This window comes from Ursus maritimus, unplaced genomic scaffold, assembly GCF_017311325.1.
Source record: "Ursus maritimus isolate PB19 unplaced genomic scaffold, ASM1731132v1 scaffold_8, whole genome shotgun sequence".
Taxonomy (NCBI): Eukaryota; Metazoa; Chordata; class Mammalia; order Carnivora; family Ursidae; genus Ursus; species Ursus maritimus.
In genome coordinates, this window is record NW_024426996.1 from 17,055,037 (window position 1) to 17,080,199 (window position 25,163).

Consider the following 25,163-nt stretch of genomic DNA (forward strand, 5'->3'; position numbering starts at 1 on the left):
TGCCCTCTCATAAATAAAATTTTTTTAAAAAGTAACCACAAACATCACTAGAGCATACAGAACATCACATAGAACATACGTAAAGACTAAATGCAACCAACAAATGAACTGTTGGTGGAGGTTGCTGAGAGCACAGGATTGCTGGTTGACCTGCCAGCTGGACAGAAGCAAAGTTTCCTCACCCACTCCTATCCTTGGAATGTACATTTTGTCTACTGTTCCCACGGTGGGAGCTGTTGCAAGGACATAGCCTTGAGAAAGTAAGGTGTTGACACCATATGGATTGTGTCACTGAACCCAGTTAAGGCCTCGGTATAAACTTTTAAGACTAGTAGACAGGTGCAGAGATCTACCTGTCTTGTGGCCACCCAAGACAAACTTCGTAAGTTCCCATGTTTATTAAGCCCGCCACCTACAAATCTGGAGTCTGCCTCTTCAGTCTCTCCCTGCCCTCCATGTACCAGTTTATAAACCAACAGATAAAACAGGCTAGACAAGGAACTGTAGAAGCAACAAGTAACCAACATACTTGAATGTCTTCTGAAGACAAAAGCTTAAGATTTTTCAAAGACTGCTTACAAGAAACAGGCCGCCATACAAAGTTCAATTTGCTAAAACACTATAGAGAGGTAATGTATTTGGCTCATACTTGTGCACAATGATCCATCTGTGAAAAAAGAAGTGCTAAATTTTCAGTCAGAGAAGCTTGCTGAGGTCAGTACTGGCTGAACTTCCATAATTAAGTTTGATGACCCAAGTTTCAGGGTATTAAATAAAAGGAATGAAAGGGGTCCTCATAGATCATTTCCCCCCAATTATTCTCATCTTTTGGTGATTAGTTTTTATCATTGGAGTAAATTAAGATCGTTCTAGACCACTTGCCTATGGATCATTTTAAAGTATGCTACCAGTTTTAAGATAGACTAGCCCAGGAGTAAATCTGAGGTCCTGCGACTACACCACTATCCATCTGCATGTAACATCTCTACAAAGGGAAGACCCACTATCCTAGCCAGGCATACTTCTACTTGCTAATTAGAAAATCCACACCCTGCCACATGGAATTTGTACATTAATACAAGCATTCCACTTTCATGCACCCATATCCCTAAAATCCCATTTATAAGACAGAATCTGGGCCTAAAGTAAAATTCTAATGTAAGTCATCCTTCCCGTATTTTAAATCAATGAGTGTATGAGCTAACTGGGACCATCCTACAGTACCAGTTTTTAAAATCTGTATGTGTGTATATAGAATGTAATGAGTATTAACATTTTAAATAACCTGTTTTCTTTAAAGAGCAATGGAGAGGAAGCTTTACTCACTTTTTCCTTGTAAGATTTCGATTATTAAGAATTAAAAATACTTTAGTTTGAAAAGGTTTAGCCGATTTTCTACCCAAAGTTTATTAAATCTTACAATTTGAGTCAATATTAGAATCATACAACCATTTATTGTAAAATATGTTTATTGATGATAAGACTCATATAATTTACTCCCGATATTTGATGTTACAAACTTTAGGGTCTTTGAGATAAGCAGGATCCTTGTATGTAACTGGCATAAACCCTGTAAAAGATAATGAAAATGCTTCACAAAAGATAATGAGCAAACATTTGATTAGCCCAATTCAGTTTTTTAGGTGCTCTTACCCATTATTTGAGCTCTCTTAATTGCTTTTGTGATTTCTTTCTGTTTCTTCCCACAAAGACCTATTTTAAAAAAAATGCTTTCATGTTCATAAGAAATGTCAACACTCAAAATGCACAGCAGTTATCTTAAGTCAAGAAAACGCTGGAAAACCTATAAATAGCCAGGTAGTAAATATCTTAGGGTTTGCGGGCCGAACAGTCACTGTTATAATTACTCTGATATAGCTCCCAAAGCAGCCATAGACACTATGTAAATAAGCTACTTAAAAAACAGGTGGCAGTGAAATAAGTCAAGCAGAGAAAGACAACTATCATATGATTTCTCTCATCTATGGAACATAAGAACTAGGATGATCGGTAGGGGAAGAAAGGGATAAAGAAAGGGGGGGTAATCAGGAGGGGGAATGAAACATGAGAAACTATGGACTATGAGAAACAAACTGAGGGCCTCAGAGGGGAGGGGGGTGGGGGAATGGGATAGACCGGTGATGGGTAGTAAGGAGGGCACGTATTGCATGGTGCACTGGGTGTTATACACAACTAATGAATCATCGAGCCTTACATCGGAAACCGGGGATGTACTGTATGGTGACTAACATAATAAAATAAAAAATCAAAGACAGGTGGCAGATTGGACTTGGCCTATAAGCAATAGGCCCTGGTTTAAATAAGTAGGAATGATACTTGAAAACATCAACGCAATTTTCTTAAGCCCTAATTTTTTTACACGTTGTCTGCCTATAGTTAACTCTGAGCATAAGAAGACATGTAAAATAATAATCCTTTTGGCCTATGAAGAGGCTTTCTCAAAGTACCTGTAGTATCTGGTCTACTAGTGATTTATAGCACAACTTGAAAATTTGACATTTTTCTTAAATAATGGAAGTAGATTTGTATAATTTTTTATAAGTTGCTATAACAGAAAACAAAATACCTGTTATGTGCCTTCCATAAATGCATCCAGTAAATGGAGAAATAAACTGGGACAAAAGCTGTTTTGAGTTTTATTTGGAGAAGAAAAAAAATTTATATCAATACATTTGTTCAACCTTGATTATGTAAATTTAAAAAATTATGTGAAGTTATGTAAAGGTTTATTAATAAATTTCAGACAAACTTCATAAAATATAAATAAAAATACTGAACTATGCTCATTCTATTAATAGGCCATTTTTTTAATGAAAAAGCTGATTACTAAAGTTAACATCTCTTATCCAGTGTGTCAAAACAGATTAATGTACACATTTTTTCAGTGCTAAAGCTGTTTTCTTGAACTTTTCCACAGATACTTTCCTAAAATACTATTGCTTATAATAAGGCACTAAGCATCTCATCTGTCACGAAAAGCTATCACACTGTATCAGACTATAGTGAGGTCTTCAAGAGCGACAGGTACATCAGCCCACTTGCCGTAATTTATGGTTTATTAATTTAAATTCTTCTTTAGTACCATTCTCTCCCCCAGATTTGCCACTTTTAATTTGCTGAGCCCTGGCCAACGGATAAAATTACATTTGAAGCAGTGATACCAGTAGTATTAGTACAGAGACCAAATTCACCAGAGGAGATTTTTCCAAACTATTTAACTCTACCAACTAAGAATCACTGCATAGTGCGATATTGGTGACCTCCAAGGCAGACAAGAAAGAAACACTGACCTGAAATAATAGTAGATAAGGGAGAGCCAAAGGGCTCTCCTAAGAATAAAATAGAGACGTCTTACACATGGAAAACCAGATTTGAAATTATAAAGTTATTAAAACAGGTGCCTCTACACAAAGCCTGTTATAAAACTAACTTGATTCTCTTTAACAGGAGCAAATCCTAAAATCAAATATCATAGTGAAGTAAAACCATATCTCACCTGTACATTCTTATAATCTACACGTTTTCCACATAAGATACATTTTTTAAGAGGCTCCTTATAAGGATTTTCCATTGGAACGGGCTAAGATAAAAGAAAAAAAGTCTGATAATACAGGTTAATGCATTAAATTAAAAAAATTAAATCTTAAGGTTACCACATTTAAATCTATCCAAAGTATTAGTTGTACCTTTCTCACTACGAAAAAGAAAAAATACAACAGTTTGGCTTATAGAAAAAAAAATCAGTATTTCTGAAAAGGAGTCACCACTTTAAAGATTTCAGTGTGTTCATACATATTTTGTACAAGTACTCTGGTTTGACTAAGGAGGAATTAAATCATGGAAGAGGATTCTGGGATAAAATACAATCCTTGGAGAAAACAAAGGTTTATGGGAAGATAACTTTTATTGTCCCAGATTGCTTTATACATTTATGTCAGCCTTTTTGGTTTCTCTGTCTTCACTGCTGCCCCTGATGCTTCTGCCACATGCCTCCCTTCTATAATCACTATACGCATGTCTCTAATCAAGAGATTCTTAACCTAGAAATGGCTTTGAAGTCCTTAACCCCCTGTAGTTATGCAAAATTTCAAATGAATGAGACCGCTTTTTTCTGACAGCCCGTATTTCATTAGAGCCTCAGGGGAATTTATGACCTAGAAAAACTCTAGTAATTTTCTTTACTCCCTTCAACTCTGGTGTGCATTAGATGTCCAAGAAGGATGCTCAAGGGACTAGAGGAGTTCTATGTTTTCCAACTCCTCAAAGTTTCTTAATCCAATTTACATGCAACTCACATGCAGTAACTATGTTCCCTCTTTACACTGCACCAAGAGCTTTGTATGGTTTGATTAGTGTCAAATCATCTTTGCAGGTAGCAAGAAAACCTACACTGGCCAAGCCCAATGCTAGTACTTGAAATGCATAAAAATACACCTACAGGCTAAAGGAAACTACTTAATGTCCTGATATAAAACTTTAATTTTGATCCTTCATTTACTAAAACACCCACTCCCCGCCCCCACTAATGAATAGGACAAAGAACTGAATCTGAAGTGGGGAAGAAAGCCAAGGTACAGGCAGACTTTGTAATCCCTCTGTTGGATATTCTGCAATTACTGCACCCACCAAAACTATCTTTTTTAATTTCCAAAGCACGTACCCTTAAATTTAAGATCTAAGAGGAAAAATACAGTGTTACGCAAGCAATGCTTCTTGTTAGAACTCTAGGAATTCTCTTACTTCAAAGTGCACTTAAGTGACAATTCACCAATGAATTACAACTTTCAAACTCAAACTATCATCTTAATCGTTTTGTCCTCCAGCTGAACTCTATTCACATAGCTAAAATAGAAGAATTTGGTCACATTTGCAAATGCCTTAAAAAAGGAAGAAAAAAAGTCTTACCAGGTCCTCATTGCCAGCTACCTGTTTATACTGTGAACAACTTCTCCAAAGCACTGCAATTAAGCAAACAGCAACAAATCAATTCTTTTTACCAGCTCAGCAACTAAAGAAAGATTTTTGTTTTTATGGAAGCAAGATGAATCGAGGGATATAAAAGAAAGGTTTTATATTCACATACAACGACCGGATAAAAACCTTTAGATGTGAGGCAGAGTAAGACTTAAGATGAATGTGCTTTCCAAGGTTTTGGGGAAAGGGCATGTATTTCTCCACCCCTACAAACCTCTCACCTCTCTTCGTAAAATTTATTTTCCCTTCACTCCATGGTTAGAGACAGATCTTTAAGGCAAACACTTAAGGGGAAAGCAACTGAAAGGCACTATTATACCAAAGGGAAAACGTAACAGACCTCCTAAAGAGTCGTTATTGACAGAGAAGATAAAGTGCAGAAATAACAGACTCAAGAGCCCATGTCACAATTTCGTCCTGATCTGGGACCTTAGACAACTCCTGTAATGTGCTACCGGGTGACTCTGGAAATGTCCCTTCCTCACCAACACTACCTGGAGCTCTCAGGCAGGTAAGTCCCTGCCTCTTTTGAGAATCACGGAATCATTCTTTCCGTGTGTTTAAAGGGGGGGGGTATTGTACGACATTCACGCCCCCTTCTGCTTTAAAATACCAGTTATGGGTCATTACAGATTCCCACCCATCTTGGAGAAGCTCTTAATCGCCTAGAAGCCGGCGTCGTTTAGCTAACAGTGACAACTCCACCAACCTAGTTGGCGCTACCGCAATGGCTGTAATGCCACAAAAGAGCACAGGATATGGAAACTGTACCCGCGTGAGTCCCAGGATCTGTAAGGCAGACAGCAGCCTTGACGAAGTGCGTTAACTTTTTCCTCCCTAGATGACCGCAAACAGCAACCAGAGCCGCCATGGATCCTCGCTCCTCCTCTTCCTTTCCTCTTTCCAAATCGTCCTGACAAGTCCCCGCCGGTGCTCTTCCCCTGGTGGCCCGAGTACTCGGTTCAAAGGTTCCGCGGGCGAACTTGAGAAGAGCCGATAAGGTTTTCAATGCGCCTGCGCAGCACCTTTTAGTTCTAACCCTCACGGCCACAAGCCTGGGACACCTATGATTGGACAAGGAAAAGGCGGGCCCCTACGCTTCTGCCTCCGCTTCCGGTCTGAGAGCACCGGTAATTGATTTGTGGTCTTATACTAAGGTGGATGGAGGGGCGAGCGCAGTCTGCCCCACTTGCTGCCCGCGCCCTGCCCTCCACTCCCTCTTCCACTGGGGTTTGGCGGCCAGGTCACGGACAAAGTTCGGGCAGGGTCCTCGGCCCCTGCCATGGATGAGGGTGGTTCCCGCATCCGCCGGCGGGTGTCAGTCCGCAAAAGGGACCGTCCTAGCCTAGCGTGCCGTTTTGCCGTCCCCGCCGCGGCTGAGCTCACGCCGGGCGATGAGGAGGAGGAAGAGGAGGAGAAGATGGTGGCTGGGAACCGGCGGAGGAAGAAAACCGTGGAGGTGCAACCGGTCGAGGTACAACCTCCTCAGCTCTCAAATGCCGAGTTTCTTGTCTCATTGTCCACTTTGGGGGAGCTAATACAAACCCAGGGCTCCTACCGCGCATGCTCACTGAAAGAACACTAAGACCAGCTCTAGAAGCCATGGAACTAGAAACTCCAAAATTTTGGCTGTTCCTTTCCTATATGCAAACAGTAGCCCAATTGTCTACTAGCCTTCATTTGATTACCTCGACTTTGTTACCGCTGTTAATCCTCGCTTGTGAGGGATTGCTTTGCTATCCTCATTTTTATACAGATCTCAAAGTTAGACCCCCTGAGACGCAGAAGTCGTACATGCAGCAAATAAGTGGCATGATTGAGACACAAATCTAGCTCTCCAAGTTACTCCTCCTACTATGCTAGTAAAACCGACCGTTTATCGCACACCCATTATGTGCTGGGTACTTTGTTAAGCTATTTACATTATCTAGATTTGACAACAGAAATCAGGCCCTAATAAGAACTACACTTCTGTAGTTTCCTGTTTTCTTAATCACTTCACTATATTGCTACCTCTAAATTTACATCTCCTGTTTAGTAGACCATTCCAAGTCAGTATGCAGACCCTCCCTTCAATTCCTAAGGACAGAATCTCCTTAGAGTCCAGTCGTACAAGCATGGTTTTCTTACAAGCCAGTCTCTGTAGATTGGAGTCTGGAGGAGGAATGGTGTTGCAGTTACCCGAAACTTTTAGTGAGATGGCATTCCGGTAGATGTCTATTGGTGTTACTACTTTTTAAGGATTTAACACTGACTTAAGAATTAGGATCCCAGTATCACCACACCCTAGGAGTGCAGCTTGGACGAATCACTTAAACACTCTGGACTTCCATTTCTTCATCTGTAAAATGGAGATGATATAATCCATTTCATAAGGTGATTTACATTTAGGTCTATGATCCATGTAATTATATACCTGGAATAGCTCTAGGCTGAAACTTTTATTCTTAATGAAGCTAGAATTGACCATAAAGATTTTCATTTTCTTTCCAGAATAATGACAGTGAAGAGGACATGTTTGGTGACTATGACAGCTTTGCTGAAAATTCTTTTTTAGCTCAAGTTGATGACCTGGAACAACAATATATGCAAGTTCCTGAACATAGGAAACATGCCTCAGACCTTGCCACTGAAGATCTATATTCAGAAAACATCAAACACAACAAACTCAGCATTACTACTGTGGGCAGCTTTACTGAATTAAAAACAGATGAGCACATAAAGAACCAGTGTAGGCATGAAGATGTCTCTGTTGAACCAGAACCTGATATTTTGTATGATGTACCTTCTTCACAGGTTTTATACTTTGAAAATTTGAAGAGCTCTTCAAATGATTTGGGCGATCAGTCTACTAAAGAGAGGGATTGGAATGCATCCTCTCACAAGACGGTCAATGAGGAATTACCCCAGAATAGTATAGAACACCACCGGCAAACTGATGATTCCTCTTCTAAAGTCAGAAGTAGTTCAGAGGAAAATAGGAGAAAAAGTCTTAAAGAACATCTAAAAAGTGCCATGACTGGAAATGCCAAGGCCCACACGCCAATATTTTCTAGAACTAAACAGCTCAAAGAGACTCTCCTATCTGAAGAAATTAATGTTGCTAAGAAAACAATTGAGTCATCATCAAATGACCTTGGTCCTTTTTATTCATTACCCAGCAAAGTGAGAGACCTTTATGTTCAGTTCAAAGGAATTGAAAAATTATATGGTAAATGCTTTTTGCTGAAATGAAAAAAATTTACCATTATTACCATTTTACTAGTGCAAGTCAATAGAAAACAGATGCTTCTATGGTCCTATATCTCATCTTAAAACAAATAAAAATAGCCATCCTCTCAACTTTCCATCCCTAACCTGCTACTGAACCTCTCACCTTCCCTTCATGGTCACACTTCTCTAATCGCTTATCCTTGCTGTCTCCCTTTCCTCACCTCAAATTAATTCCCAGCCCACTCTGGGTTCTGTGCTCTCACTTAAGAAATAATGACAAGGGTGTCTAAATCCAATGATACTTTTAGTTCTTACTTGCCTGGCTTCTCAGTGGCTTACATGACACAATTGACCAGACCCTTGAAGCACTCATTTCTTGACTTCTTGACATTCTACTCCTGGTTTTTTCTCTATCTAGCAGCTTCTCAGTTTTCTTTGCTGGTGTGTCTGGCTGGCTCTGTCTTCTGTACGAAAACTTGAAGTTCCTTTAACTACTCATGTCCTGAGTGAAAGTGTCAATATTAGTAATACCACTGATTAAAACTAAATATCTTTAAAGACAGCTGAAGAGTTAAGTGCAAAGAGATAGTATTAATAGCAATATATATTGTAATGTTTTTCAAAACTCCCGGGTCCTTGCATGTATTTCAGATATGTGTCATTTTAGACAAAGAAGGGACAGTTGCTGGCATCCTCAAAGATGAGCCTATCGACCGGTCACTTCATAAGTATTTCTGAAACTCCTATGTTAGTGCCTTATGAACCATGTGAAAACATGGTTCTCATCTCAGGGAGAAGACAATCAGGTGGAGAAGTAGAACTACAGGAAGCAAAGTCTAATATAAGACTACAAAAGTCTAATAAATTCTAAATTGTGAGGTTTGCAGTTAAAGAGCTAAAGGTGTGTATTGCCCTTGAAGTAGGTGTTCACTTTCTTCCCTCCGCTTTTCTCCTAGTACCTTGTTCTTTGTTTAATCTGCATCCCCTGCCAGACTGAGTACCCTGGGGACAGGGCTCATTCTAACTGATCTCTTTTTACGTAACTAGCGCTGTGCCTGGGACACTGTGGTAGGTTCTCAGCTGCTGGGGGTTGTCAGCCTAGTTATCAATTCCAGCCCTGTCACTGAAGCACAAGTTTTGCACTCTGAGCCTTAGTTCCTGATCTATTAAAAAGGAATAATAATAACAATAATGGTTGTTTCATAAGTTATGTTCTGCGTCAAGGACATGGCAAATTAGACTGTGGTAATGACTGTCTGTAACTATATTGGTAGCTTCTAAGTAAGAACTTCAGTAAATAACAGGTTTTTTAATCTCTTTTTACTTATAAATCTGGCTTGATGATGTGACCAAATTAAAGCATAACTATGTGTGCCACTTTTCACTGCACTAAAGCAGTGGTTCTCAAAGTGCAGTTCCTGGACCCCAGCGTCAGCTTCACCTGGAAACGTGTTGAAATAGGCATTCTCAGGCTCCACCCTAGGCCTACTGAATCCATCTCTGGGGTTGTGACCTGGCAGTCGGTTTTAACAAGCCCTCCAGGGGATTCTGATATGCCAAAAGTTTGAGAACCACTGAGCTTGAGAACCTCAACCTTACACTGGTTTTTTTGCCTTTTTATTGTAGAATTGCATGCTTAATGTGTTTTATATAAATGTTCATAACCAAGTTAATATCATCTTTTTTTAATGTGTGAAGATGAGTAATATTACTAAATACTTGCTATCTTGGTCATTTTATACTTTAAAAATTTGAGTTGGATAAAATGCAGAAATGGTTAAGTTGTATTTTCATACAGACATCTGCAGTTTCATGTATAATGGGTGATACCAGTCTGAAATACTTTTAATTATGTAAGTATTAAATATTAAGCTTAAGTATTTAAGTATTTTTGAAATATTTTTAAAGTGGAAAAAAGCCATTTGCAAATATTTGGGAATCACCAAAATACAAGAAATTAAAGTCACTTGGTTTTCATTCACACGTAACTATTTTTAATACCTTTGTAATATATCCTATTAGTCATTTTTTTAATTTAATTTTTTTGGAAAACAATACATTCAAGTCCAACTTTTCTATGTATATATTCTTTTCTAATACCTGTACATAATTGGTTTTGTACAACCAAATACACATTTATGATCTTTTGCTTAACTGTATATTGAGCACGTATAAATCAGTCTATACCACCTTTTTTCAAGCTGCAGAGAATGATATCATACAGTTGTGCAATAATTCTTTCAACTTTTACCCCTTGATGGCTCTTTGTTATATATAAACACTGCTATGATGAACATCTTGCACGTAATCTTTATATGTCCTTGCTTTTATTTATATAGATATAGAGACCTTGAAGTAATACTGCTAAGTCAAAGACAGTGTGCAGTTTTATTTTTGATACTGTTAGTTTGCTTTCCAAAAAGATTATAGTATTTTATGCTCTCATCCACCACCACAAGAATGTCATTTGTCCCCAGTCAAATCGGCTCTGGATTTTCCGTGTGTGAGGCTTTTTTTTTTTCCTTTGGTAGTAGTAGTTACTTGTATTTTGTTTGTGTATTTATTTTGCCAACCCAGAAAGTAGCAGTTGAGCATCTTTTCATGTATTCCCCCCTGCTGTGAAGTGTCTTCTATCTTTTGCCCGTTTTTCTAGTGATAAAATACGAATGCACGTTTTGAGGACTTTTGGTGATCCACATTGTCAGATGAGCCTACAGAGTAGTTATACTAGTTTTCACACTGATGTGATCCTTTTCATGAATTCCACCTTGCTAAATTGTGGAACTCCTAGATGTGCCAGTTAATAATCTTAGTCTTTTATATTTTAAAGATTTTATTTTTGGCGTGCCTGGGTGGCTCAGGTGGTTAAGCATCCGCCTTGGTCTCAGGTCATGATCTCAGGGTTCCTGGGATCAAGCCCCGCATTGGACTTCCCTGCTCAGCGGGGAGTCTGCTTCTCCCTGACCCTCCTCCCTGTTTGTGCTCTCTGTCTTTTATTTGAGACAGAGAGAGAGACAGCGAGAGACGGAACACAAGCAGGGGAAGTGGGAGAGGGAGAAGCAGCTTCCCGCCGAGCAGGGAGCCTGATGCTGGGCTCGATGCTGGGCTCGATGCTGGGCTCGATCCCAGGGCTCTGGGATCACGGCCTGAGCCCAAGGCAGACGCTTAACGACTAAGCCACCCAGGCGCCCCTGAAGATTTTCTTTTTAAGTCATCTCTACACTCAACCTGTAGAGATCTTACAACTCAGAGATCACTAGTCACGTGCTCTATGGACTGAGCGAGCCAGGCACTCCAATCCTAGCCTTTTATGGTTGAAATATTCTTACACTTCAAAATGGTATTCAGACCAGAGTTCAGTTCCCCATGACAGTCAGTTGAATAGTCTTTCTTAGTGTGTATAAAACTTCATAGATTTTTTTTCCTCCTCCCCCTATTTCTCTCTAGGATGTTTGTATAGATGAGGAAGGGAAGCTTACACAATCTCCTTGCAGAACAAAAGAGGAAAGCCTAAGAATTCACCCAGATCCTCATACTGTCCTTTAGCTCCTTCTGATGTCTCAGATAATGTCCCAGGCACTGTTGGAATCTTAGACCTAAGTGTGCAGCTGGCAAATAGGTGGCCTAGTTGCCCACTCCGCTGCCCAGGCCTAAATTAGAATTAGACACTCACTGGCTCTGTCCATTTTGCCGTGGGGACGTTTGACATTTAACACTGATGTATAATTACACTGACCATTATGAGAAGATGGATGTACCGTGGGATTTGATTTTTCCTTCTTTGAAAACTTGGAGACTGAATTGCAGAAGGGGAAAATAATGCCTTTTTTTTTTTTTAATTCCACAGAATGGCAACATACTTGCTTAACATTGAATTCTGTGCAAGAAAGAAAAAACTTAATATATTCCTTGCCAACGAGTGGTGGAAAAACCCTCGTGGCTGAGATATTAATGCTGCAAGAACTGCTTTGCCGGCGGAGAGACGTTCTAATGATCCTACCATATGTGGCAATTGTCCAAGAAAAGGTGTGATTCTTTTTTTTAACAAAGAGTATTTGCTAACGTTTTCACATTAAAATATAAAAACTAGCATAAATGTAACAACTTTTTATTGACTGAGAAGAGGTAGAGAGTATTTTTAGGATGTGCAAAAGCAGATGTAGGGACTACCAAAAATCTCTTCTAAGTGACTAATTACCTGTTGCAAAAAGAATTTTATTTTTTTCTAAACCGGTGTGTTAAATTCCATTTTAATATTGGTATTTAATATAATGATATTCAGCCTACCTTTTCAAGCAGAAAGTAACCCAATTATTTTATCAAAGTAAGTGAATTATTCTTTTTTTATTTTGCATCAGAGGAGGCTTAATTTATTTCCACATTGATTATGTAGTTTAAAAGTTACATTCATTTCGCAGAGTCACACACATTAATTATGACATTTCTTAGATATATATGTCTTATCTGTGACTATTTTAGAATTTTCAAAAATCAACATGAGTACTTGATAATTGAGTTCTTATTTATCTGATTTTTGTTTGTTTGTTTATTTTAACTATATTCCAGATTTCAGGTTTGTCAAGTTTTGGTATAGAGCTGGGTTTCTTTGTTGAAGAATATGCTGGAAGCAAAGGAAAATTTCCTCCAATTAAAAGAAGGGAAAAAAAATCTCTATATATTGCCACTATTGAAAAAGGACATAGTCTAGTGAACTCTTTGATTGAAACTGGAAGGATTGGCAGTCTGGGTCTGGTTGTTGTAGATGAGGTTGGTAACTACTTTTATAATTTATCAACATTTTTATTATACTAACATTTATTATTATGTGTGTGTGCTTAGTGCCACTATGAAAATAAGTAATTTATTTAGACAATACGGATGAATACATTTCACGCTTGGTAATCGTATATTAAGTTTTATGTCAAGTGTTTTTTGAAGAGTGAATATAGGTGTGTATATATTCAATTTTATAATGGTATTTATGAAATCTAGATATGTCAGGATGTTGCCCGCAAACCTCATTAACCAAAATACCAGTGATATAATGCATATATACTCTAGTTGCTATATCCAGAATGCTTAAGAGTTATATACTTCATTTCTATAAATACCTGCATGTTCTATATCAGCATTATATGCAAATTTACTTTTCTCCCTCCCTCCTTTTTTTGAAATCTCAAAGTTGCACATGATTGGTGAAGGGAGCCGTGGGGCTATACTGGAAATGACCCTAGCAAAAATCCTCTACACTAGCAGTAAGTATTTTTTTAAATGTGGTCACTAACCGATTTGTCCTCAAGAGGCCTGTGAAAGACTTAATTCTATCATTAGCTAGACTATGTAACCTAGAGTAATATACGTAAGCTTCCTGCCTTGGTTTTTTATTTCTAAAGTAAACTTATAAATTTTTCTTGGAAGAATGGGTATATGAGCAGAGTTGTGAATGTGAAGGAAATTAACATTTGAGGACATCCCATATTATTATCCTCCGCTTACTAGTCGTGAGTGCATAGGCATGTGACTCCACCTCTGTATTTCTTCATCTGTAAAATGGGGATAATAATGGTACCACTCTGAGGAGTTTGTTGGGAGGATCATAGGAGTTAATGTAAAGCAGTCAGCAGTTGCCTAGCACGCACCCCTCAATAAGCGTTTGTGGCCGCCACCACCAGTATGATCCTCATCGTACCAATAAAGCAGATGTAAGTAGTCACTTTAACAAGCTATTTGCAACATCAGATAGTCTTTCAACGTATATGAAATATTTGTTCTAAATGTCTTCTTTCCTATTTGTAGATAACTTATTAAGTTATATATTGCAATAGCTTATATTTGGAAAAATGATTTAATTTTAAAGGTCAAATATTAAGAAGTATTTTTATAATTTTGATAGCAATGATATTTAGGCAGGTTGTAGCACTTTATAACCATTCATTAAAAAAATTATTGAGTACCTACTTTGTGCCAGGCAGTATTTTAAGTGCTAAGGATATAGCAGTGAATAACACACAAAAAAATAACCCTGCCTTCATTAAACCTGTATTTTAGTGAAAGTGAGTAGACAATAAGCAGATAAACAAGAAAACATAACCGTGTGTCAGACGGTGATAAATTCTATGGAAAAACAGAAAGCCGAGGAAAAGAGGAGAATCATCACCTACTTGTCAAATCCAGTGTATACTTACTGTCCTTGTCTTATTTTTCTTCAGCATTTGGTTGTTTATCATTTTTTTTTCCTTTGAGTGATGAAACACTCTCTCTTGGTTTCCCCACTGTCTCTCTATAGGAGATCATGGGTTACTACTGAGAGAGAGTATAGTGTAATGGCTGAGGACAGACTCTGGAGCTGGATTAAAATCCTGACTCACTTTTGACTACATATGTGACCTTGAGCAAGTTTATATTAACTGTACCTCTGTTTCATTATGCATCAAAAATAGATGATAGTGGAATGGACAAAATAGCTGAGGGGGATTAAGTGGTACAAACTTAACAGTTATAAAATAAATAAGTCACAAGGTTGAAAAGTACAGCATAGGGAATATGGTCAATAATATTGTAATAATGTTGTATGATGATAGATGATAGCTACACTTACTGTGGCAAATAGTGTGTAATGTATAGAATTGTCAAATCACTATAGTCTAAACTAATATAACACTACGTGTCAGCTATACTTCAATAATAAAAAACTTTTTAAAAATGGATGATGGTAATAGACCCTCCCTGACTGAACTGCTTTCCTGTGGAAGGCAGCCATTTTACACTGCCCAGGCGGACGTGCAGCTTCATGAGTTTCACTCCACCTTTGCTTTAAAAAAAAAAAAAGTTGACAACCTGATAGCAAGATCCCATAAAGGGCTTTGTTGGGCAAGAGTTCAGGACCTATTCAGCCCTGCATCCTACACCGTACATCTGCCTCTAGGTATACCTGTGGGACCTGTCATAACTCTTCATAACAGTGGTCCAGAGAGTCAGCAGCAAGCGTATTTATAGCCATCACTGTTGCTTAGAAGTCTTGATAAAGATCCGACTTTTTGCCAAGTGTGAAATTCTGTAAAATTCCAAATAGTAACTTTCAGGACACCTGAAAGTTCTCAGTCTTTGATTGCCAGAATAATACTCTGCTAATATCTTTGTAGTTTTCTTACCTCCTCCCCACTCCCTCCTTTCCCGGATCACTCAGGAAGAATCCAGAACACAAAAAGGTTGCTAAATTACTATTATGTTACACTAAATAACACATTTTCCTCAATCCTTTGGTGTGTGTGTTTTTTTTTTTTAGAAACAACTCAAATTATTGGCATGAGTGCAACACTGAACAATGTTGAAGACCTACAAGAGTTCCTTCAAGCCGAATATTACACCAGTCAGTTTAGACCAGTATGTACCTAAGGTTTGCACTGTATGGATTTGTGTATATCATCTTACTTAGGAAGAAAAGTAGCAAACATACTATATTAAAAAATCTATAGAGTAGTGAAGGGGCATAGTTCCCCTGACGTGACTATATGCTAATAAGAGTTTATGTATAGAGAATATAAACTCTGGGGTTAGGGATCTTGGCTTGGATCACTACTGTATCTGTAGCACCTGGAACAATGCTTGGCCCATGGCCCTTCAATGAATATTTACTGAATGAGATTTTCCAGATCCATTCTGTTTTTTCACTTCTTAATTCTGTAAGGTAAGTTTTTTTCATTTGGTCAAAATTTAGTCATGTTTTGAGTTATTAGCACATAAAAACATTTTATCTTGAAAGTTAAAATGTTTTCAATTATTTATGCTTTGGTAGTTATAATGCTCTTTCAATAAGAGAAGACTTCACGTGGATTTAAATTTAAACTCCTAATCATGGTATTCCCAAAAGACTTAAAGAAAGTAAATAAATATAATTCATAGTTATTTGAAAGTAGCTTATAATGAACAAATATTCTCTCTGCAGTACTAATATGCGTGGTCAGTGTCCAAATAGCTTTTCAGAAAAGAGAATTTTTGAGAGATACTTGCTGACTTTAAATAATAGTCGAATTAGATACTATTATTTTAAAAATGCAATGAGCTGTATCATTTTTTTTGTCAGGTGCCTAGGTGGCTCAGTCAGTTGAGTATTTGCCTTTGGCTGGGCCCTTGTCTGGCTCCCTGCTCAGTGCGGAGTCTGATTCCCCCTTCCCTTTGCCCTTTCCCCCTGCTGGTGCTCTCAAATTAATGGATAAAATCTTTTTAAAAAAACACATTTTTTGTCTACAGATACTTAAATTAAAAGTAACATGGTGGTATTTACAATTAAAACTGATGACTGATAAGACAGAAAATTTTAGATCTTGAGGAATAACACAAATAAGACAGAATGTGAACATTGGCTTATTTATACTTCTTGTGACAAATGCAGAAGTGTCTGGTTTCCTTTTAGATAGTGGCTGTTCAAAAGTATTCCTTCAAGGAAATTAATCCCTACTTTGATTGAAAGGGAAAAAGAGACTTAAAGAAATGGTAAAGAAAAAGCTTTTACATTGAAACATGTTTTACATACCTTAGAAAAGCTACAGTTTTTGTATAGCTGTCCGTTTTTACAACATTTTACAAAATTTAAAACTGTGGAAAAGGAATTTATATGTGGTATTAATTGCAAATGTCTTTCTAATTCAAGGTTGAATTAAAAGAATATTTGAAAATAAACGATGCAATATATGAAGTGGACAGCAAAGCTGAGAACAGCATGACTTTTTCACGTCTCCTTGATTGTCAGGTAACACTGATAACCCTTGAGTATGAGGTTCCCAGACTTGGTGCCCTGGGGCACCACAAAAGATTCACAGGGTACCATGGGATAGTTTAGATATTTAAGAGAAACAGCTGGTGCTTGACATCTGTTGGACACCATACACACTACTGGCTCAAGGTTGTTTCCAATTTGGACATCGGATCACACTGTATTCCTTTTTATGATATCATATCTTAGTGAAGTTTTTTGTTTGTTTTTTGCAGTTACTGTAAAAAATACCACGTGAAAAATCAGTGTGGGATGGAAAAAGAGTAGCCATGTCCAATCTGCTTCAAAGATCTGAAAGACTATTGCAGTGCCCAGTTGTGTGCACATCCTGTTAGTGGGCAGTTATGGTTAAGAATGAGATAATATTTTCTTCATTCAACTGACGTGTATTATTCATGCAAACGGCTACTACATTGTGAGGAAATACATACTTAAGTTGTCTGTACCTAATACCTAATAAACAAAGCTGTTAGGTATTTCTTTTGGCCCTGGAGCTCCATGAACCAAGAAAATTGGCAGACCTCTCCTTTGAATATTTATTCATTCAGCAATAAGTGCAAAACAAGAAGAAACTTTTGTGGGCTATGCAGTTCAGGTACTGGGTACGAAAATGTTAAGGTCTGCTGTGTTAATGTTCTGTGACTTATATGAAGGTTATTAAGAAGGGGAGAAGGGGTTTTACAATATATTTAGAATTCTGTAAAGGTATATTATTCTAAATCTGTGTCTTGGTTTTCAGTAAAGTTGAAGAAAGTGAGATTTTTTTTTTTTTAAGATTTTATTTATTTATTCGACAGAGATAGAGACAGAGATAGAGGGAACACAAGCAGGGGGAGTGGGAGAGGAAGAAGCAAGCTCCTAGCGGAGGAGCCTGATGTGGGGCTTGATCCCATAACGCTGGGATCACGCCCTGAGTCGAAGGCAGACGCTTAACCGCTGTGCCACTCAGGCGCCCCAGAAAGTGAGATTTTTAAATAATTTTATATTTTTCCTTATGTTGGGTTCCTTGTGTGTGCTTGATGAATACATTTTCTTATTTCTGAAAATTTATCCCGTAGTATGATTGAATCTGTTTTTGAAAACTATTAGTAATAGGAAAAGTATATCTTGTTTATGTGGTCCTTTGACTGTTATTAGGACCAATCTGTGCTTCTCTCTGTGGACTTCTTTGTTTTGCTCTGGTAGAGGTGAACATGCAGTGGGGTTATTAATAACATTTACTATTTTCGTTTCTTTAATTTTAAAATGAAATACACCTAACAAAACCCTAATAACCTAAAAGTGGGACTTAACATTTTCATGTTTCATCTGGGTTTCATCTTTTCTTTTAAATGATCAGATTTATTAAATGAGGAGTTCAAAATTACACTTTGAAAATGTATGAAAATTATGGTTTACTTATCTTTCAAAGCACTCTGTAAAATGACAGGTTTTCATGGTTACTAACTACCTTGTTCCCGCGTCTTGTTGTACAGTACTCTGATACTCTGAAAAAGATGGATCCTGATCACTTGGTAGCATTGGTGACAGAAGTTATTCCCAATTATTCCTGCTTAGTTTTCTGTCCCACTAAGAAGAACTGTGAAAACGTAGCAGAAATGATATGCAAATTTTTAAGCAAGTATGTTAATCTTTAAAAAATACTCTGTTTTATTTTATCATGGTTTACATGCTGTGTATTCTGTTTATTCAACAAGCAATTATTATTTCTTATAGAACATTATATTAAGTTGCTGTACTAGATTCTAAGCGCCCTAACCTTGAAGAAAGTTTAACTGTGAAATTCATATATGTGCAATAGCCAAAGAAAAATTCTAAGACTACATGTAAGAGAATGCTGACTAATATAATGGCTTAGATCAATGATTCTCAGTCTTGACTGCAAAAGAATCCTCTCAAGGGCTTTTAAAAATCCCAGTGCCCAGGTTACATCCCAGACAAATCAGAATCTCTGGGGATGGGACCCAGGCATTGTTATTTTGTAGAACTTTCCAGGCAGATTCAACATCCAGCCGAGGTCAGCCACTGGCTATGATAGTCAGAGTACCAGTCACTAATCACTGCAGATATGAATCATATTTTTATTTTTTTTAAGATTTTATTTATTTGAGAGAGACAGAGGCAGAGAGAGAGAGAAAGCACGAGCAATGGGAGGGAGGGGCAGAGGGAGAGGGAGAAGCAGACTCCACGCTGAGCAGGGAGCCCGACTCAGGGCTCAATCCCAGGACCTTGAGACCATGACCTGAGGTAGACACTTAACTAGCTGAGCCACCCAGGTGCCCCATGAATCATATCTTTAGTTTAACCTTCTCTTTAATTAAATACTGTTGCCTTTGTTTTCTTAGTAAACTTCACACTGAAGTTGTTATTAAGTAATTAAGAAATTTATTAGTTTGTAATTTGATAGTATTTTAATACTGGCTCTGTTATACTCATAGAGATAAGTATAAAGTGACCTTGAGTATGAACAGTTCAGGTTTTTTCTCTACCTTTGTCCCGTGTGGAGTTGTATCGGATTTTTCAGACTTCTTTTTGGCTCCTTAACCAGTGCTGTATCACCACAGACCATTATTACCCTGGATTCTAATCTAGTCATCTCCCACCTCCCCTTCCAGTCCTACTGTCATGGATTGGTCTAATAGAGTTAAATTTATTGACCAGCACAAAGATTTAGATGCTTGGGATAGAGTCAAGGAGTTTTCCATTTTGGTAACTAATAGTCTGCCTTTACAATGATGATGTTGATTATAAAAACCTAAGGAAATTAAATTATCATTGAGGTAGTCTCAGTAAATCATTTGTTTTCATAGAATAATTTGAGGAAATTTTAGCACCGGCTAAGTGATGTGGAAATTTAGAGACTAACATTTGACTGGAAGACTTGTGATTTATTAGTTATACCCTTGCCTTATTTTGCTTTTTGATGATAATAGTTTATTTGTATCATAAATGTTGATGTTTAACATTGAAGCACTTAAAAATTTGATTTTCCAGAACTCTTAGTTAATGAATTGTAATGGATACTTACTTTTTTTTTTTAAGATTTATTTATTTATCAGAGAGAGAGTGGGCCCAAGTGGGGGGAGGGGCAAAGGGAAAGGATCTCAAGCAGACTCCCAGCTGAATGCAGAGCCCTACGTAGGGCTGTCTCATGACCCTGAGATCATGACCTGAGCCTAAATCAAGAGTCAGATCCTCAACAGACTGAGCCACCCAGGCGCCCCAATACTTGATACTTTTGTTAAAGAAATAGGACTTAACACTTCTGAAGGAAAATTTCCTCTAAAATATATTTTGCATATTACTTGTCGCTTTCATAAGCTGAATATTCTGAGTATAGTTTAGCACCCTTTTTTGTGGCTATTGATTAAGAAATGAAGAATCATGTTTTACGCATACTATTTGATATTCTTCTGTAATTTTCATGTAGCCAAAGTAAAATCTAGAGCTAAATGGCTTCTGATGTGAACAATATCTTTAAAACATAATTTCTTGAAGAGTCCTGGGATATCCACTGTATCTTAATTATTTGCTTCCTTACCATAAATGGCATGGGAAGCTGGTGCAGTAAAACCATCTGGGCAGTAGAATACGGCTCTATATCTATTTAAGTGCAAAGTCTGAAACAGATTTTTCCCAAGTAATTGTCTCAATATCAAGGAAAATTATCATCTTTTTTATAGCTGTCACTACCTTTGACTTCTAAATCAAGAACAACTTTTAAACACCATTTGCTGACAACTGCCGAAGCTCTAATCATATTACTTTCCCTGAAAATCTCCCTAAAAATGATGCCACAGTGCTTTGTTAGTCTAGAATTCAGGCTGGGGTCCAACTTACTTCTCCATCCTTATTTCTTTACTCTTCATTCACCTTGCAGCTCATCCAAACTACTTCTCTTTGTTTATGCTTTGAACTTCTCATTTCCACGCCCTTGATCAGGAAAGGGTAGAGCAGCTTCCCTGCCCCCCTCATCATCACCTCTCTGACACTCATTCTGCACGAGCTCGCTCAGATCTCGGTTTCTGCCATGAAATCTTCTCTGTGTAACCATGTCTTACCTGGCCGGTTGTAAGTAGTGTCTCCCTTCTCTAAAATTGTATGGTAATTATCCATATTTTCACCCCATGTAGGATGTAATTTCTTGAGAAGAGTTCATCCTGTACATCCCTTTTGTGGCCCCACACGCTGACTGGAAAGTGGTAACAGAGTCTGCAGCTCCCTCCTCAGCTGTCACTTCTAATTCTTGCGCCCATGACTCCTGACCACTGTCTTCGTTGTTCTTCTTTTATCTCCTTGCACCCTGTTTCTCAGCTTCTTATGAAGTTACCGGCCTTCTACAGTTAACATCAGAGTAATAGAGCTGGAGCTCTCTATTCTTTCCACGAAGCACACTGAAACAACACAGGCCACGGCTATAACTTGTATATCGTAGACTATATTTGTTTGCTACTGGTATTCAGAAGGCAGTTAGTTATTAGTTGTACTTCATCTTTCAGTCCTTTCTCTCTTTTCTAAAAGGAATTTATTTTTATTTTTATTTTTTTTAAAGATTTTATTTATTTATTCGACAGAGATAGAGACAGCCAGTGAGAGAGGGAACACAAGCAGGGGGAGTGGGAGAGGAAGAAGCAGGCTCATAGCAGAGGAGCCTGATGTGGGGCTCGATCCCATAACACCAGGATCACGCCCTGAGCCGAAGGCAGACGCTTAACCACTGTGCCACCCAGGCGCCCCAGGAATTTAAAATAATAAGTGCTTTTAAATGCAGAGACATTGTGGGATATCATTGAAGCTTCTAAAATGCTAGTGTTTAGACAGTATTTTCCATAAATACGTATGGTTTGATAATAAGTATGTTTCCATCTTCAGAGAAGAACATTTATGACAAAATTTTTTTAAAAATCGTCAATAAAAATGTATGTTCTAATGAAAAAAAATCATCGTAACATCTACAGCAGGTGTCCAAACCTAGCATCCATGGACTCACAGGCAGTATAGGAATGAACTTCAGGAAGTCCATGAACTTATAAGCAAAGTGTTATATTTATGTTATGGGTTTTTTTTCCCTTACTTTTAATCAGATTTTCACAGGGTTCTGTGATCCACAAAAAGTCTGAGAGAATGCCTAATAGTTAATGAAATCAGAATCTAAACTCTAAGAACATTTTAGATACTTAGATTCATGAAAGTAATATATTTTTTAATAAAGAACGTTTACATGCATCTGCTAAAATTAAAACAGTAGGTACTTTGTCACTGTAAGATCTAGGGTTCATATTTCTAACAGAGCTTTTTTCCTAGGGAATATCTGAAACACAGGGAGAAAGAAAAACATGAAGTGATTAAGAACTTGAAGAATATCAGCAGTGGCAACTTGTGTCCCGTCTTAAAGCGCACCATCCCTTTTGGTGTTGCTTACCACCACAGCGGTTTAACGAGTGACGAGAGGAAGCTGTTGGAGGAGGCCTATTCCACGGGAGTTCTGTGCCTTTTTACCTGCACATCCACCCTAGCAGCAGGTGTTAACCTACCAGCTCGAAGGTAAGATGGAAGTAGCTTTGGGCCAGGCGCAAAACTTTTTAACTCTTAGCTTGCCAGGAGTTTTGTTGTTTTATTCTTTCTCAGTAATGGATGAGAATTTATCAGATGTTTTTTCATCATTTGAGGAGTTGATTATTTGGTTTGTTTCCTTCATTTTATTTATTTATTTTTTAAGATTTATTTATTTATTTGAGAGTGGGGGGAGGGGCAGAGGGCGAGGGAGGGAGAGTCTCAAGCAGATTCCTCACTCAACACTGAGCCCAATGTGGGACTCCGTCTCATGACCCTGAGATCACGACCTGAGCCAAAACCAAGAGTTGGCTGCCTAACCAGCTGCGCCACCCAGGTGCCCCTCATTTGTTTCCTTTAATATTTTAATGAAAAATAACTTTAGTAGATATCCTGGTATTAGAATCCTTCTTTGGTGCTCTCTCTGTCTGGTTTTGATGTTAGGGTTTATTTTTCTAGTTGTAAACAGTTAGCAAGCTTTCTGCCATTTTTTATGATCTGAAAGAGTTTATTTAACATAGGTATTTCCTTGAAAACTTAGAGAACTCATCCGTAAAGACTTCTGGGTCTGGCATCTTTTTTCAGAGTAGATCTTTCATTATGTTTTCAGTTATTACCAAAGCTATGGACCTGTATAATTGATGTCTGCTCTTTATAATTTTTATTTTAAAATTTTTGACATTTTTTTCAAACACGTGGGTGATTTTTAAAAATCATCCACATTAAAAAACATACATATTTTCTGTTGGGTATGCAGTTTTCTACATCTCCATGAGATCACAGTTAATAATTATGTTATCAGCTCCCTCGATTTTCTTACTATTTGTGATTCTTTGACCTGTCAATTCCAGAGAGTTGTGTTAGTCTCCCACTCTTATTATGGAGTTGACTTTCTCCTTTTTGTATTTCTAGAAGTTTTTACTTTGTATTTCAAAACTGTTTAGGTATACAAAGGTTCATTTTAAATATCTTACTCTGAATTATACCTTTTATCACTATAATAGTTCCTTGTTTTTCTCACTGAGTGATTTCACTTTGAACACTAGGATTACATTTTCTTTGCCAAGTATATCTTTTTCCATTCTTTTATTTTCAATCTCTGTCATGGATTAAATTTTCCATTTTTCAGACGATTGGAGAATAAAAAAGAAAGTTATATATCTTATTTCTCTTATCCCAGTTGTTAATTCCCCTCGTGAACATAACAAGAGTCTTACCACTTGTGTATTCTCCTATACTGCCTCATGTATGTTGCAGCTACCTAGAATTTTAGTGCCAGATTTTTAATCTTCTCTCATCTTATAGTCCATAATTATTTAAACCTTCCTGTAAATTATACTTGTTTGTTTTTTTTTTTTTGCTTACCACTGCCTCTTGTATCCCACGTCTTCCTTCTATGATTTACTTTTTATTTTGCTATCCTTGAGTAATTTTTTTTATTTTTTGAAAGATTTTATGTATTTATTTATTTGAGAGAGAACATGAGCAAGGGGAGGGGTAGAGGGAGAGGAACAAGCAGACTCTGTGCTGAGCTCAGAGCTCAATGTGGGTCTCAATCCCAGGACCCTGAGATCATGACCTGAACCGAAGTCAGACACTTAACTGACTGAGCCACCTACAAGCCCCCCCAATTAGAATTTTTTAAAGTTCTGTCTGTTCCCTGTTTCTGTCAGACATTTATTCTGTATATTCTTGCTCTTCTTTTATGCCCTTAGTTTTCTTCAAGTGTTTGTAATCTTGGCTGTCTGTTGAGGTTAATAAAGGAGTAGGCTGATTAGCAGATAAATGACATAGGTTTCCTCTCACTTTTGAACAGGAAAGCTGGCTACAATCGTCTATCTACATGAGCAGGATTGAAATTACCATATTTGTAGGTCAAAACAGTTGAAACCTGAATTTTATATAGTTGACAGTAATATAAATTAATAAATAAATATGCATATGTTGGCAATGCGTGGTGAGGTTTTTCCTTTGTGGGGTGTAGAATCAGTCTTTGGAGACTGTTGCTCTAGTAACAATCAAGCTGGGAGCTCGGCCAACACATTCAAACCAGGCCCTAGTCATTACTAGTTTTGTGTGTGGAGGTGAGCCACTTAGTTTGTCTGGGCTTCGGTTAGCCCCTTTGGAAAAACTAAGGTAAAATAATAAAGAACATTATTACCAGGAATTTTGTGCATAAAGAATCTAGGACATCACCGGTGCTTGTTAAATAGCAGTTACTTATTGTTTTCAGTTAACATGTCATAAATTTAATATCATCACATATATAATGAAATTAAGAATTTAAAAAATAGATATTAGTATAGATGGAGTATCACTTTTAATTAATATTATCAATTCCATAGAGTTATTTTAAGAGCTCCCTATGTTGCTAAGGAATTTTTAAAGAGGAATCAATATAAGCAGATGATTGGCAGAGCTGGCCGTGCTGGAATAGATTCTATTGGGGAGAGTATCCTTATACTGCAAGAAAAAGACAAGCAACAGGTAATCATCTGGTTGTTGGTTGTTTCATCTTTTTTTGGTCTTTGGTCTAAGCCCTTTTATGATATCATCTTTTAAAAATTAATTATTAAGATTTCTTTCAATAATGTTTCTCCTCTATGATTAAGAATTAGAAAGAATAGTT

At 37.5% G+C, this 25,163-nt stretch overlaps 2 protein-coding genes across 8 annotated transcripts in view; one reads left to right on the forward strand and one right to left on the reverse strand.

The window, feature by feature from the left end:
• Positions 1–1,455: 1,455 nt before the first annotated feature.
• MRPS18C (mitochondrial ribosomal protein S18C) lies at positions 1,456–5,937 on the reverse strand. Of its 2 annotated transcripts, none has more exons than XM_008693315.2 (6): positions 5,767–5,937; positions 4,927–4,979; positions 3,518–3,601; positions 2,588–2,645; positions 1,654–1,713; positions 1,456–1,558 (listed from the first exon to the last, which is right to left on the reverse strand). In XM_008693315.2, the coding sequence occupies exons 1-6, from the start codon at positions 5,864–5,866 to the stop codon at positions 1,494–1,496; spliced, it is 420 nt and encodes a 139-aa protein (XP_008691537.1). In that variant the 5' UTR covers positions 5,867–5,937; the 3' UTR covers positions 1,456–1,493. The 2 variants fall into 2 exon arrangements, with proteins under 2 accessions (XP_008691537.1, XP_008691536.1); XM_008693314.2 differs by having other exon boundaries at positions 1,456–1,570; positions 5,767–5,924.
• Positions 5,938–6,061: 124 nt separating this feature from the next.
• The window catches only part of HELQ (helicase, POLQ like), a 42,924-nt gene continuing 23,822 nt past the window's right edge, over positions 6,062–25,163 (forward strand). For 4 of the 6 annotated variants that reach the window (XM_008693308.2, XM_008693310.2, XM_008693309.2 and 1 more), the window contains exons 1-10: positions 6,065–6,469; positions 7,489–8,206; positions 12,056–12,234; positions 12,775–12,975; positions 13,391–13,463; positions 15,494–15,591; positions 16,859–16,957; positions 18,457–18,602; positions 22,286–22,525; positions 24,880–25,021. In XM_008693308.2, coding sequence (XP_008691530.1) covers positions 6,278–6,469; positions 7,489–8,206; positions 12,056–12,234; positions 12,775–12,975; positions 13,391–13,463; positions 15,494–15,591; positions 16,859–16,957; positions 18,457–18,602; positions 22,286–22,525; positions 24,880–25,021 — 2,088 coding nt within the window. In that variant the 5' untranslated portion in view covers positions 6,065–6,277. Of the gene's footprint in view, positions 6,470–7,488; positions 8,207–12,055; positions 12,235–12,774; positions 12,976–13,390; positions 13,464–15,493; positions 15,605–16,858; positions 16,958–18,456; positions 18,603–22,285; positions 22,526–24,879; positions 25,022–25,163 lie in introns of those variants that run through there. The other 2 variants (XM_040625046.1, XM_040625047.1) reach the window with 2 other exon arrangements.

Bases quoted from the DNA above. Each gene is read 5' to 3' on its own strand.
- MRPS18C (XM_008693314.2), bottom strand. From the start codon at position 5,866: ATGGCGGCTCTGGTTGCTGTTTGCGGTCATCTAGGGAGGAAAAAGTTA. The intron at 3,602-4,926 runs GTAAGACTTTTT...CTTTTATCTTAG, and splicing joins TAGCTGGCAATGAGGACCTG to CCCGTTCCAATGGAAAATCC. The intron at 1,571-1,653 runs GTAAGAGCACCT...TATCTTTTACAG, and splicing joins TAAGAGAGCTCAAATAATGG to GGTTTATGCCAGTTACATAC.